Raw genomic sequence first — 15,336 nt, forward strand, 5'->3', positions numbered from 1 at the left:
GCGTTTGATGAGTCCAGACGGTTTTACAAGCGTAAGACGGCTTTTGCGGCCTTGTGGACGCAAAAACGGTCTGTCATCAAAGCGGTGGAGCCTACGGTGTACATCACATCTTTGAGTGTCGAAGGATTGGTAATGGCACAGAAGGTTCTCTATTGTCTCGTAACACCGAAAACTATTGCATGTCGCACTGTTCGCTATTCCCATTAGTAATGAACAACTATTAGTTAATTCAATGCCGAGCCACATGTGAAGTAATAACATTGTCTCACGATGAGAGAGTCCCGTTGGCAGGCGAATTCGCAAGTTAGGGTCACGCGAATACAAGCGAGAGTTGGTGAAATTCAATGAATTTCGTTATAGAAGTGTAATGTGGTGATCAAATGAATGAAGTTACCACACAGGAGTTTCATTTGCGCTGTCGGGGCCCACAATGGCGCTGTGGCTAAGCAACAATTATTGTTTAATATCCTCTCCCTTTTCGAGTGCCTAGTGGTCAGCGTGCGTTATTTCGTATTGTAGCTGCTCATGCAAATAGGGCAAACTGCAGTGTTTGTAGGGTCACATTCAAGAGGCAGAAAATGGCCCAATGGTAGGTGGCTACTGGAACAAGTAATTGATTGCATTTTGAAGAGCCGCAATTTTATTGCGGCTTACGTCAAAGTGTGTCAACCCATTAGCACCGAGTGTAACTTTTAGTTGAGCAACATTTTCATTTATGAATAATTGCAGCAGAAACATACAGTTCTCCTTAGTATGCGAGCTTGCTAAGGGTCCTGCCAAGAGAAGCACACTCAAATTTTTCTCAACTGCCTGATGTCTTTGATCTACTCATCACCAAAATTGGAAAAGTGTTGAATAAAGCAATTACTGCTGTGTGCACAGTTTACTTTTTTTATCATGCTTAGTATTTGCCTAATAAAGTTGATTTTCGCGTGTGTGCTTTAGAAAAAAAAAGACTAAAGGAGAAATGTATGGCATTGCATGTAGAATAAATCTTTATAGCGTCGCAAGAAAATGAATGCGTGTGTACTTCATAAAGCACTCTGAGCCTATGTTCGGGCTCGAACGGTTGCCTTGTTTTCGGCTCGCATGTGATGATCTTTAACAAGAATGTCGTGATATATTTTTATTTTATTACGCTAGTAATTACATAAACGCCACAAGTGAATTTCTGCAGTCTCCGTTACCGCCGCCGTGATGTTCCTTATAATGTCCTAGCAAGATAGCATCGTTGCCGTGCCATACGCTGTATGTGTGAGTGAAAGCTTGCGAAGGTCACCCGACGATCGTGGCTCATTCTCCTGCGCGCGAGGGAGGAAGGAGGAGTGGAAGGGCGCCGCCTTCTGTCGCGCGCGAGGGAAGGAGGAGATACGAGGGAAAGGAGAGGCGTTCTACTGCGGTGGCTGCTGCTTACGCACCGGCCGCGCGGGCGCCGTATCTTGAAAATGGTCGGCGCTGTGGACAAAGTGCGCACCCGCGCGGGCCTCATCTTATAAGTGGTCAGTGATCTTTTAAATTTATCGCGTTTCACTCTTAAAGACGAAGCTTAAGCGTCCTCCAAATTTTGGTTTGCTTACCACTACCACTGGTGGTACTGGTGTCTCCCAGCGTACATAAGAATGCACACATTTGAATAAAGGGGATTTTTGCTGCTGTGTCGTTTGCTCAACCACTCTTCATTCGTCGGTGACACATGTCGCCACTACATTTTCAACGAGGGCTAGTCGGTTTCAAGGGGCGTGATTTTCGCCAACGGCTGTCCTGCACCATGAGCGTTGCGGGGCTCGCCCCGCCGCCCCCTTTCCTGCCCGCGCCTAGCCATCCTGCTGTTGCGTGGGCGCAATGGCTCCTCATCTTCGAGAACTTCCTGCTCGCTTCAGGTGCCTTCGACTGCCTGCCAGATTGTCGCAAGACCCTACTACTTCACAGTCTGAGCGGAGATCGCCAGCGCATATGTTAAACCCTGCCTCTTCCATCTTCGGACGATGCTAAGCTTGGTGAGCCAACTGCTACTGATAAGCTATCAGGAGATAGAAAGGGCACTGGGGACATACGGCGTGAAGCATCGTCGTACGACATCGTAGTCGTAGCTCTGCATGCTCATTTGACGACTGCAAGTAATGTTGGGGCCAAACGGCACCATTTTGGTAGCGGCGTTTAGCAAGCTGGTAAAGCAGTTAATGAGTACCCTACTGCATTGCGAGACATTCCTGCTACGTGTTCATTTCTTTCCCAGAAAGATTCACTGCGTGACCAGGTCTTTGCACGTATCGCCTCTCGGAGCTTGGGTGACTGGTTTCTTACCCAAGCTTTTTGTCACGATAGCTCACGACAGCTTTTGTCAGCTATTTTTCACGATTTCTCAAACTGTTTCTCGCGGTTTCTCACGATAGCTCTTGAACTATTGAAAGACGTCACCTTTAAGTTCTGCTGCCTCAGGAGTTTCAGGGATGGCTTCGTGGGTTATATTATTATTGCCGCAGTCTACGTCTAAGAACAGTGGCACCCAGAGTCACTTCAGATATTTGTGGCACTCTACTGTGGTCACAAGAATAATGACGCTGCCAAATGGTGATTCTCAGCGTTGAAAGCCAGTCACAGAACCAGGGTATATCCTGTAATGCTCTAGGAATCCTTACATACTTGTCAGCAGGTTCCTCTTCATGACCTTGTCAACAGAACTCGCACGTGCAATCGACCAGTAGGATGTAAGGTGCAGAGGAGGCTTTCCAGGCTACAGCAGGGACGCTGAGCGGCTACACTTCCAATTTACGGGGACTATGTTGTCATGCCAGGATTTCTTGAAGATGTGTGGAAGACAGCAACCACTGTGCTGTCAGGTCTAGGTCCCTTAAGGCAGCGTAGATCACCGAAGATCAGCGAAAGTTGCTGGCGATGCCGTTCTCCAGGCCAACGTTTTGCTACGTGATATTCCTGTCGCGCGAGATCACAGTATGCAAGTGCCGTTCTCCATGCAAGATTTTCAAGCGGATATGGCTGCGTGTAGGCAGTAGTTGTCATCACGTTGTTACCAAATAACTACAATTTCTTTATACAGCATTAGCAGGCGTTGAAGCATGTCCCACTTCCGCTTTTCCATGTTGATTCAGCTACTAATACGTGGTCATTTCTATATGAAGTGTAATCGTTCCTGTGAATATCTAATGTAAGCTTTTTGCCTATAGTGCGCGAAATGTGATATGTTGACACGTTGTGTGACAATAAAAACAAAATTCAGCTGAATGTACATGGACAAGAAGCTATTCTGCGGCCGCTATTATATCCAGGGCTACTCGCTAAAGTTATTACAAGGCTTATTGTGGCTGCGCCCATGGATTGTATTATTTAAGGTTCTTTTACGAAAATACTTGTTAAAAAACCCTTCAAGCATATACTAAATGGCTGGCGTTCTGCGCGGACCTTGCACTTGCCCAAGCAACCAGCGGCTTCCTTTTAAATATAGCTAAGGGGAGTACTCAGAAGATAAAGGGGGAGGGGGGGAGGTAAATAGAGAAACGCTCGTATAGTTTGATTTTTGAGCTTATTAGAATAACGTGCCGTCGAATTTGATGCGGGTTCCACCACTGGGGGCGCCGTTTGACGGTCGCTGTTGCTGTTCCGACATAATTGGTAGCTTCAAATGTAAAGTTTCATGGTCAAAATGAATCTACGAATAAGATCCAATGTTTTCACTCTATACACAGAAAATAATCTTTATTGACGATGCACCGTTTTCTTGTTTTTTTATTCTTGAACATTCGTAATATTATTTCACAGATTAATTTTGTGTGTCAAAGTATACCGCTCGGAGTTGGCTCTCCTGCCGTAATATTTCTTCGTCCTTGTTTTTGTTGCGCTTGTGGTATCATAAGGAATCAATGCAACAGTCTGTTAGTTCTTTTGGACTTAGTGTACCTCAATTTCCTTCTTGCCTATACTTCCAGCTTGCTCTTTTTTTATGCACGGCAGCCTTCCTGATTTGTTGGGTGATACTTTCATTTGGGCGAGCTGGTTCATGGCTATTCAAAAGGCGCAGTGCGACTAGGACGGAGAGAAAGAAACACAAAACACAACTCAAGCTTGGTTGATAATGTGTTACCATATCTGGGCTAACTGCAATGCTACATGGCAAGCCTTTTTGCGCATGAATAGGCCTGTTTCAGTGCAAATAAAATTCTTGGGTGATAACTTGGGACTCAGTTAAAGCCATCTTCATATCAACAGAGCTTAATCAGGGAGAAACTTGTGGCACCGGCATGACTACTACGCACTGTGCTACCGCGCAAACAAAACAGCCTTCTAAAGCGATGGCGCATTGAATTTGGTAGAGGCATGGTTCTAGAAACTTTACTGTCACCTTTCTTTCGTGTTTTATTGCATTACTGGCATTGCTTCCAGTGCTAGGTTTGGAAGCAAACAAACGTGATAAACGAAAACCAAGTGCAATTGCCTGAACGGTAGCAAGCGACATCCCTCTGATAGCTTTTCTGGAACCACATGAGCCTTACTTTTATAGGAAAGAGCGGCTGTCAATTTCAAACCGATGTACCGTACTTCTCTGTAAGTTGTTTTTTCTAACCTCGAGAGCTCATACAAACTGATTTCCTGTATCGCGCTTCAAAGCTATCTTGTTTCACTGGGAAGGAATCCTGGGGAGCCATGAACGTCCGTCGCATAGATGTCTTGATTTCTTATCAACAAGTTTCGAGCCAACACTCCTGCATGCCGTGCTACTACTCTTGCCAACGCTGCTTTCGATTTGGTAGGCACTAACAACTGCAATCATGGTTTTTAATCAACGTTCAGTCGTTAAGCGCCACCGGCATACTAGGCCACCCTGGTTTAGCCGGCAGACATAGTTACTAGCGCTAACAAGATTAAAAGACAAAAAGTTGGGACATGACAAAGCGCTAGTCCTGTCCCAACTTTTCCGTTAGTCTTGTTAGCGCTAGTAACTATGTCTCAGCAAGTGTATCAACACCAAATAGCCCAACTTTCTGCGTTAATTAGCTCACAGCAGATTCCATTCATCGCGCCGACTGAGATGCACAAGGAAGAAAATGTTGTAAAATAATGAAAATGTTTAGTCACGTTTACCCAAAACCCGCTGTACAACTTGGTTTAGTCAAGTAAGATGTTGCGTGACATAATAAGCGAGTTATGTGAAACGTTGTCTAATTTGGAATGCTCAGAAATTTCTAAAGAAATTGCGTTTGTGAGAACCAAGAGACCTACTTATTAGCTTATGTGCAGGTATACTCAAAGCTAGAGGCTGAAAGCTACGATGACACAAATGATTGTTTCTGATTCTTGTGAGATATCACTTCATTTGATGATTATTGAACCTCTGAGGAGTTCAGAAAAAGGAAGGAATCAGCCGCAAAATTTCCCGTGCCTTCCTGCTCATGTTGTGCCGACCAAACTGGCTTGATTAACAGCTATTAGTTTCTAAATTTTCTAAACTGTCAACATGACTATAGATAGCAACGGACAGTAGCCATTTAGTTCTATTACAAATTATTTTTAACAGTTGAAAGTATTTCATGAGTAATTATACTGAGCAAGAAATATTTCAGAGGAGAGTTCACTTTGCCTGTTAATATATACGCTGGAAAAACTTACGTGCTTGGGTTATCACATTGGCAGTTACATCGCTTTTTCATGAATATTTTTTGCCCTAAGCCACACACGTGCCTAACAAGGCCGCCCGTTGGGCTTGACCTTCACTGCAGAAACCGGCCCATTGCCCTCAGCAGATGGGGACGAGGTCTCAGAAGATCGCTGTAAGATAAAGCGAGCAGATCAATGATACGGAACTTGCGATCCCATACGAAGGTCCGACCTACATTTCTCCTCCGGGCTCTGTGATGAAATTGAATCGGAGTGATATCTGCCACGACCACGCTATATAATCCCTGTGGAGCAATAACTCGCTCTTTGTCAGCTTTAATAAGAGCGCCGAATTTGCTTTTTTAACAAAGCAGCCGTTTACATTAGAACGCCTCGCATTTGTTCATTCCGTAACCGCAACATCGAAATGTCCTTGAGCTAAACACAACGTGGGCGTAGCTTGGTTCAGGTTACCTCACAGGTATATCTGCACGATAACGCAATAACTTCCTTACAACGTCCTTAAATACATGAGCATCATTGACCGCCTTTACTGATATCTGTGGTTCATTACCTTGTCTGTTCTGAATTCATTGCTTTCCTATGAGCTATTCTGTGATATAAGCCCGCAAAAATAGTTTCCCATCAAATAGAATCAGCTGGATATGTTACTCAACATATTCGGGTGAGGTATGTTATGTTTAGGAGACTTCAATCAGGTTCAGTTGCATATATTCCTCAGATCTACCGGCCAATGAGTCAAATTTGCAGGGTAACTTCCGGGAACTACAAAAAATATAACTAGTTTACATCAAAGGGAGAAGTGTAAAGCTTTTATTTATCAAGTTGGCATTTTGTTGTAATGTTCATTTGAACATCTCATCAACAGCATGTGAGTTCCAAAATATCTGAATAGAGAAGCATCCAAATAAAATTTGATAAAAAAAAAGAACAACGCGATACAGATACCACGTGAATTATATCGTTAAAACTAATACACTGATTCGTAGAAATGAAGAGGTCTCGGGATTCTGTTTCACTCCTAATATTGGAATGGCACGAGTGATTAGTTAAACGAAAAGAAAAAGGCTTTCCGCCGCATACCTAAGACATTTTTGTGGCTTCCTCTTTAAGCCGTGGAAATATTTCACTAAGTTATATGTTCAATAAAGTCAAGATTCTCATGTCGGCAGCATTCCAGCATTGTGATGCCAGAGAAATTTCCCTCAAATCAGGCAGTGTTCTCTATTTCTAGGCCCTGCTTATTCAAAATAAAATTAGGTATTTGACTCAGCATAGCAGCAGGTGTCTTTTTGATTCCAATTTCTGAAGGCGCACAAATTTCTTCAGCCTTCCTATATTTTTGCTTCCTGCCACTCAGAGTGCAAACGTCTTGGCACGTAAGCCAGAAACAGGCGTTTCTTGACTTTATATTGCTTTGCTTTTGGCGCACCCGACACGAACCAAAACATATTCGACCTTGCCGAGACGGCGCAGCCTGCTACTCTGATATTCGTGATAGCCGCTTGGCCTACGCAATGAAAGGTTAGACATTGACCCAATTGGAGTACTTGTACTCGCAAGAATACGCGTGACGTCTGCAGAAAGGAGCTGCTGAACGTTCATGTCCGCATTGACATCGTCAGCAGAAGTTAGCCCTGGAGTGAATATGGTTTCTGCCCGTTCCTACGTATCCAAATATGTCGTGCTCGTGTGGACAGCTTGGTTCGTCGACGCCGCAATTCGCGAATCTCCCGTCATTCGAACCGACTCGGGCCTTGTTTCCGGTGTGCGAGAGGTGATTGATGGCCGAGAAGTCGACATGTACTTGGGCATTCCCTACGCAGAGCCTCCCACAGACCTTCTGCGCTTCAGCAAACCCATTCCGATCAAGCCGTGGAACGGAACACTCAAGGCCACTACGAGACCCAAGCCGTGTCCTCAAAATATTCACTACTTGACCGATGAAGTGAGCTTCTACTACACTAAGAATTCGGAGGACTGCCTCTACCTTAACATCCGCAAGCCGGCGTCCGACTGCAAGAAGAACGTCTGCAGCTCCAAGCTTCCTGTGGTGGTCTTCATGCACGGTGGGTGCTTTCAGTGGAGCGACTCGGGTCTTTTCATGCACGATGGTGGAAACTTCGCTGCTCTCACCGACACTATCATGGTTAGCTTCAACTATCGCCTCAACGTGTTCGGATTCCTCTCTGCTGGAAACGAAGAAGTCGCCGGTAACTGGGGCCTTTGGGACCAGAATCTTGTGCTGCGGTGGATACAGAGGAACATCAATAGCTTCGGTGGTGATCCTTCGGAAGTCACCATTATGGGTCACAGCGCCGGAGGCATCTCTGCTGGTTTTCACGCCGTTTCTCCGCAGAGCGTCGGTCTGTTTAAGAGGATGATTCTTCAAAGCGGTAGCCCCATGAACGCGATAGCCAGCCTCTCGGCTCGTAGCGTTGGAAGCGTTATGGAACTAGGTGCAGATTTGGCGTGTGAAGGTGTGAGAGAACGGAAACTGGGTGTAGTCATGGACTGTCTGCGAGGCAGGGACAAAAACCTGTTGCTAGGGCAACTGAGTGGCATCGACTTACGTAAGAGTTTGTACGGGCCAATATACGGAGATGATTACGTTCCCAATGACCCGCTTCTCATTAGTAGCTGGAAGAAAAAAATCAAAAGCAAGGAGATCATGATCGGAACTACGTCAAACGAAGGTTCCATGTTTCTTTATGGTGCCATGAAGATCGTACCACAGCTTAAGGGTCTCCTTGCAGCTGAGTATAGGTCAACCATTACCATCGCAATAAGTACGACTTTAGGCATTTCAATTAAAGGTTCGAGAGAAATAACCAATGCCTATTTCGCAGACTGGAAGGGAGAGCACACTGAAGACGAAGTGCTCCAGGTGCTTGGTAATATTCTAGGAGACGGACTTTTTGTGTGCCCAGCTACGATCTTCGCAGACATAGCATCGGAGCAAAAAATTCCAGTATACAGGTATACTTTCGACTATAGACCCTCGTTCAGCTTCTGGCCTGACTGGTTTCAAGTTGCGCATGGAGATGACCTCCCTTTCACTCTTGGTTCATTATTGTTTTATGGAGACGAAAGCAGGTTTGAACCCGGAATTCGGAAAGAGGACTACGATTTTTTTAAGCAGCTCAAGTACAGCAGCGCCGAAAAGGACTTTATGAAAGCGGTGGTGGCGTCAATGTCGGAATTCGTCAAAACAGGGTGAGTTTCTTTTACCGAAAAACTGGACCACGTTTGCTGCATGTCAAAGCAACTGCTGCACAATATCCATGAGCTAAAATTGTAAACATGAGACAGTAATTTATTGTGCACTGTCATGTGAAAATACGGCACGCCGTTTTGAAGCCTTCTGAAACAATTTATGGAGAGATTATAGCGTATAAAAAGCTCGTCTGTGCCAAGACATTTACTGAATCTTTCGCTTAGCAATCAATGACGGAGGGGTATTGTGGTGGCGACGACTGAATATCAAGTTCCTGCCATCGTCTAGTAATGTAATGTACCCTAGTGTATTCTAGTATTCCGTTAACTAACATGCAGGTTAAGATAACATGCCTTGATACCTTTAAACCAATTGCCCGTGGTATGTAAAATAGAAGCACTACAAGTACGTGCACGGCAGATATGCATTATTTTCGTAAAGTATGTGTACACCGAACGTGTGTCATTTCTTCAACAAAACTAGGCGTTCCGTTAGCCATAAAAGTACAATCTTTAGACTGAAGTTCTTCCTGAGCATATATTCAATTTGCTTTTTCGTATTTCAGCAGTCACTTTGATTCTTACAGTTTTGTATGCAACGGGCGACGTGTCAAGCCTACTGCATTTTCACAGGGCTGGTATTGGTTGTCATTCAATGTCATCTCGAGCAAAAGCAGTGTGCCATGTTAAATGAAGGGAGTGCCGCTGTCACCAAAACATTGATTTCCTTTACTGATAAGTGGGGCAGGACGGCTGACCGGGTTATAGAATACAGCGAGTGTGGCAATATCGGATATTTGGTCGGTCATTATGGAATCGTAACTGGCATAGCACTGCAAAACACGAACGCAAGAATAAATGACAGATGGACACAAGCGCTGACTATCAAGAACAAAATTTTAATTCCGGGATCGCTCTTACCTGTGCCCACACAAAACCACGTGCACAGCAATGTCGAACCCTGAGATACATGACGGCATGAAAACAATCTTAAAACCGGTACATCATTACAGCGCTTATGTCCGTCTGTCTTCCATCTTGTTTCCGAGTTTTGCTCCGTTATGGCAGATACCATTCCATTTGGAGTGCAGGTATTGATAGTAAATTACATTGGGTATGTCGTTTCAGAAAGCCAACCATACCAGAAACAAAGGATGTGTGGCCTAGGTACTCATCTGCCAATCCGCAGTACATAAACATCCGGCCTGGAAACACCACAAAGCGGCGTGGGCCAAGCACAGACATCTGTAAGGTTTGGCGGCGCGTTCTCATGAAAGAGTAAGTACATAATTTTTCAGTTTACAATATTTGTACGCGATACGTACACTGTGTACCAGTTATTCCTCTTGAGCAAGTTAGCACCAAAGCGTTCGCCAGGGTAATTCCCCAGTAAGACATGACACAACTTACAAACAATACGCGTGTGTGTGCGTGCATACTGTAAACTTCTCATTTTGCTTTGCTTTTTTCCCATTCTACAGTGCAGAGCGGTCAACTAAGATCAGTCTAATGAACATCCCTGCATTTTCCTCGTTCCTTTTGTCGCTTTTTGTCTCTATGAAAAAAACTCTAATAGCACCATAATCTTTCAACTTTTTGCAACTGTTTAGCCAAAAACACCCAGTGAGTATGCATGTTCTATATGCACGTACTATATGATCAAGCCATTGCATAACGGGATAACGTGCCTCGAGGGCTATTACATGTTTTAACGTTTAAGAGCCATCTTAGCGCCTACAAGCATCCTCACAGACTTCTACCTTCGGAAGCTGTTATCGCGGCCTTTTATTATTTTCTTATCTCGTGCCTCACCGTGTGGCTGGTCCTAGCGCACGCAGCGATGTCGTGGTGACTCGCCCACATGCCGGGAGGGTAAATGGATTGTTGGAATATATACCTTCCAGAGTCCCCAACCTGATTTCCAAGATTATATACGTAATACTTAAAAGACAGCAGGGACGCAAGCCACCGTTGCTGAGCGTACCTCCTGGCGATACAGGATGTCCCATGCAACTTGAGCCAAACATGAAAAAAATATGCAAATGCCATGTAGCTGGCGAGAACCAAGGTAATGTTCCTTGCCATTGTTTCGAGATATTCAGATTATTTTTTCATTTAACCTAGATTATATAATTAGTTCCAATTGATTAATCAACTCTCATATGTTTTAATTTGGTGAAATGTGTCAAAGAGGAAATTGTAGAACAACATAAAAAGCTCGCGATACAGGTTTCTGTTGCTCGATAAGTGCTACATAAAAATGGCTGTGGCTTAGGTAAGGTTAAGCCCAGGATGCGAAGCATACTAGCCTTTATTTTAGTTGTTGAACCACTGTTTAGCCTGGTGAACTGCTGTTGCTTGGCTATATTTGGTTCGGCTAGACGAAGAAACAACTCATGCATTACTTCTTCGCCTTCAAGAGTGGAACGCGACAGCGTTCCCGTCGACCCGCCAAGGGGTGTAAGACAATGGGCTACAGGGCAGCGACTACGCGCCCCGCATTGGACGCGGTGAGCGTCGAGCAAAGCAGCGTTCGGCGCGGCAACGAAATGTGCGCCTGAGCAAGAGACGCACGCCTTAGAAACAGCGCGTTTCTAAGGCAACACCGCATTCACTAGAGGCGCTTTTGTACCGCTTTGAAGCGTTGTACTCGTGGCTCAGTGGTAGCGTCTCCGTCCCACACTCCGGAGACCCTGGTTCGATTCCCACCCAGCCCGTCTTGCAAGAGTTGAGCCAAAGCCACTTCTCCTCTGTCGTGACGTCACGGTGTCACGTGATTTCATGGTCACCGCCGCGCCTGAGGAGCTGGGTTGAGCCCTCGTAATATGCTTCGCATAAAAGTGTTTTTCCGAGCGTGGAAGAAGTCCTGGAATAAGCGCAAAGTGCCTCGAAATGCCAGTCGCGCGGCAATTTTACGCAGGAGAAACACTTTTATGTAGCAGGTATTGAGCGACAAAAAGCTGTATCGGGTGTTTCTTATGTTGCTCTGCAATTTTCTCATTCGCACTTTTTGTCTAATTATAATATTTGAGAAGTTGAATAATTAATTAGGACGAGTTGTCTAATTTATCGCAATGAAAAAGTAATATGAGTATCTACAAGCGACGGAAAACAACATACCTTGATTCTGTCCAGCTACATGGCATGTGCATATTTTTAATGTTTGGCTCAAGTTACATGGGCCACCCTGTAGAATAGCGATTTCAATATGGCTCGCTTTGGTTGGTTTTCCTCAGTTCCTGTCAGTTATATCGCGGCTGGTCCATCGCTCATCGCTTGATTTTTAGTCGACAAACGTAGAATTATGGGTATTTTGCTACATCCTCACTGAAGGGAAGCTAGGCCCAGAAAAAGACCAAAACAAAAAGGAGGCACGGTGTGCGCAAAGGTGCTACTATCAGATGACCTGAACAAAACGATGTCCAGCCCATGACGTCACAGATCACGTTAGCCATCTTACAATCGAAGGCACTAGCCGAACATCGATAGAACGGCAGCTTCGCACGACATCGCAGTCCAAATCAACCTGTTATTCCAAATATCTTTGAAACTGACGTACGTACATGATTCACCTTACCTTGCTTATGAACCTAACGCTAGAAATCTTTCTTCCAGAGAGCCAGACACGGGTACCCGAGAAGCGCAAGAAAAACGTACTCCTTCGAAAACGTCGCGAAAGACCACGTTGGTAGCCCACAAGAAGGCGCAGCAACCATCTTCGAAACACGTCTCGGGAGCAGCGGAAAGCTCGTATCTAGGCCATTACCTGTCCGTGGCAAGCGCCGCATTTGTACTTTCTGTGCATATCGCTGCGGGTAGAGTTCGTGCTTAGTTTCTATTTTGATGAATGGTCAATAAATTTCGTATGAGTGTAGCTATCCTGCATGTGTAATTTGTGTACGTTTAGTTCGCGTTCAAGCGAGAATGTGCGTAAATGTCTTCTTTATGCTATCAGGGTTGGGAAAGCGTTTCGTTCAAATTGATGTGTTTTTTTTTGTATCCGCCAGACTTTTGGCAGTGTCTTTGATAAAAAATACTGGCTGGCATGCGACAGTAAGTAACACAACTTTGGTTTTGCTGAGCTATCTATGGGGGTACGTGCCGTCCCTCTCTTCATCTTTTTTTGCCCCTCTAATGATCTATGTACTTTCCTTTACAACGAAGCCGGCAAAGCGCAGCTATCAACCTTCGTGGGACGAAATCATGCGTTATTAAGCAGCAGGTATGACGACAGTTGAAATAACTTATCAACCAAACAGCCTTGTACATGCTTTTAATAGTCCTTTTACGTAAGAATGCCTGGATAAGGCGGAAAACATAGCGCATGAATGAAGGAAAATGCTTCGCCGGTGCTGCAGGCGAAGGATGTGGAAAAAAGAACAACAACGTTGAAGCCGCCATGTTTTGGTTAGGGCGAAGGGCGCATACTAAGGCAAATTCGTACTTTCTTTCTTCATGAATTAGGCTATCAACAGTACCGTGGCTTATATTGAATGACCCGGGACATAAAGTGCGATGCTGAGAAATTTGACCAAAAAGAAATCAGCGGTAAATGCTACATTTTTTTTACTGTGCGTTTCTCTGTCATTAGCGCTCGCCACAGTACGCACGCGGAATCAAGTACGTGATCTACCGTGTGATGAGATTCTAATGTACCTAGAATAATATTACACCTATATTCACGCTGCGTAAGTGTTCATGCTTCGTTTGCAGTAAAATTCTACGTTTCCATGTTTCTGGGGAAAGCTATTATCTGGATCGAACACTAAACGTACCCAAGACATTTATCCAGAACTGCTGTCTCCTGGCAGGTTTCCACCTTGTTGCGGCGGCCACGTCGGGAAACGTCCCTTTAAATAGAATCCTTGAACGCCTTGATCACGACGATATCGAAAACTTGGCTTATGTTTGAAGTTCCGAGCTACTGGCGCTACGCGCAGAAGGACGCTGCGGTAAGAGCGAACTAATCGAGACGAAGCCCGACGGAGGCAATTTCTGGGCGTGCGAACACGGGCGATTTCTGCTCCTTTTTGCTTCTCACTACCACGCTATCAATATACCTTCTCGCTGCAGCAGACAGCCTGGCTGTCCATGTCAAACTGCCAATGACCTCGTTTCAGGGAGGCGCATGTCAATCGCGGGCAAAGACGTGGATATGTATCTCGTCATCCCTTGTACAAAAGCTCCAACGTCAGGAAGCCAGCACGTTTCGCCCCTTGGAATAGAATATATGCCACCATAGAGAACCCCAAGCCGTGTGCATAGAACACCCGTTACCGTACGGATGAGGTCAGTTTCTACTACACTGATCATTCCCAAGAATGCCTTTTGCTCAGTGTCCATAAGCCAGCGTCAGTGTGCAAACAGCGCTCTTGTGGGAGCAAACAGGTTCCGAGAATAGTATTCATTCATGCTACGGATATTCAGTAGGGGGGATTCAGGCCTTTTCTTTTATGACGGCGCGAACTTCGCTGCCCTGACAGACACCTTGTAAGTTTAAATTATCGCATCAATGTGTTCGGCTTTCTTTCGGCTGTAAACGAATACCTGCCTGAAAACATGGGCTTCTGGGACCAGAGTCGGGCGCCAAAGATGGGTTCAACATAACGTCGGGTACATCGGTGGTGGCCATTAGGAAGTCCCCCTTGTCGGACACGGGGCTGGAGCCATCTCTGCCGGTTTTCATGCCATATCCCAGCACACCATTGGGCTGTGTAAGTTGTTTGTGAGGGGCAGCCCTACGAGCCGAGCACGGTAGCACAATTTTCTTCAGGACCGCTTGACAGTGTTGCGAAATATCGCCTGTAATGGTGCGACAGGGCGCAAAATGAGTGCAGCTTTAAAATGCTTGAGGGCTGTAACAAAACCCACTGGCTGGAACAAGTCATAGTTTCTTATGTTACGAACACTACTTACAGGCTGCCGGTTTGTGGCACCGAATACCTTCCGGATGATCCTTTCATAATTAGTACATCAAGAGCAAGAAAATTATTTTCGTAACTACGTCTAACGAAGGCGTATTGTTTTTTTACAGCGTGATGAAGGCCGTGCCACGATTCCCAGGCCTACGTGTTCACGATTATCAATCGGCTGTTCAAATGGCGATTCGCACTGCACTTAGACTACGAGATGAACATTTAACAGAGGTCATCAACGCTTACGTTGAAATGTCGTCTTGATTGTGACACAAAAGACGTCATCGCAGTGCTCAGTGGGAGGTCTTGTGGACTACGTCCGTTTTAAGCTACTGAAGTACATGGTCCAAGAAAAAGCTTTTACGGAAGCGCTGGTCATTTCTATGTCGGTGTTTGGGAAGACAGGTATGATTATGTCTAAATATGTAGTTGATTTGATCACCTAAACAACTGTTTCATGGCGGCCTCGCACTCGAAGCCAACGTCTTTGCTACCGCCATCATTATTATGAGTTTAGCCGCTATAGCTACTAGAGTAACTTATTTGTTACTATAATAATAATCATTAACACAGT

At 45.1% G+C, this 15,336-nt stretch overlaps 1 protein-coding gene across 1 annotated transcript; it reads left to right on the forward strand.

Moving 5' to 3' along the window:
• The first annotated feature begins 7,190 nt into the window (after window positions 1–7,190).
• LOC135917260 (acetylcholinesterase-like) lies at window positions 7,191–12,721 on the forward strand. Its single transcript, XM_065450808.2, has 3 exons — window positions 7,191–8,847; window positions 9,976–10,125; window positions 12,463–12,721. The coding sequence occupies exons 1-3, from the start codon at window positions 7,235–7,237 to the stop codon at window positions 12,677–12,679; spliced, it is 1,980 nt and encodes a 659-aa protein (XP_065306880.1). The 5' UTR covers window positions 7,191–7,234; the 3' UTR covers window positions 12,680–12,721.
• Window positions 12,722–15,336: the final 2,615 nt, after the last annotated feature.

The sequence above is a fragment of the Dermacentor albipictus genome, chromosome 5, assembly GCF_038994185.2.
Source record: "Dermacentor albipictus isolate Rhodes 1998 colony chromosome 5, USDA_Dalb.pri_finalv2, whole genome shotgun sequence".
Classification (NCBI taxonomy): domain Eukaryota; kingdom Metazoa; phylum Arthropoda; class Arachnida; order Ixodida; family Ixodidae; genus Dermacentor; species Dermacentor albipictus.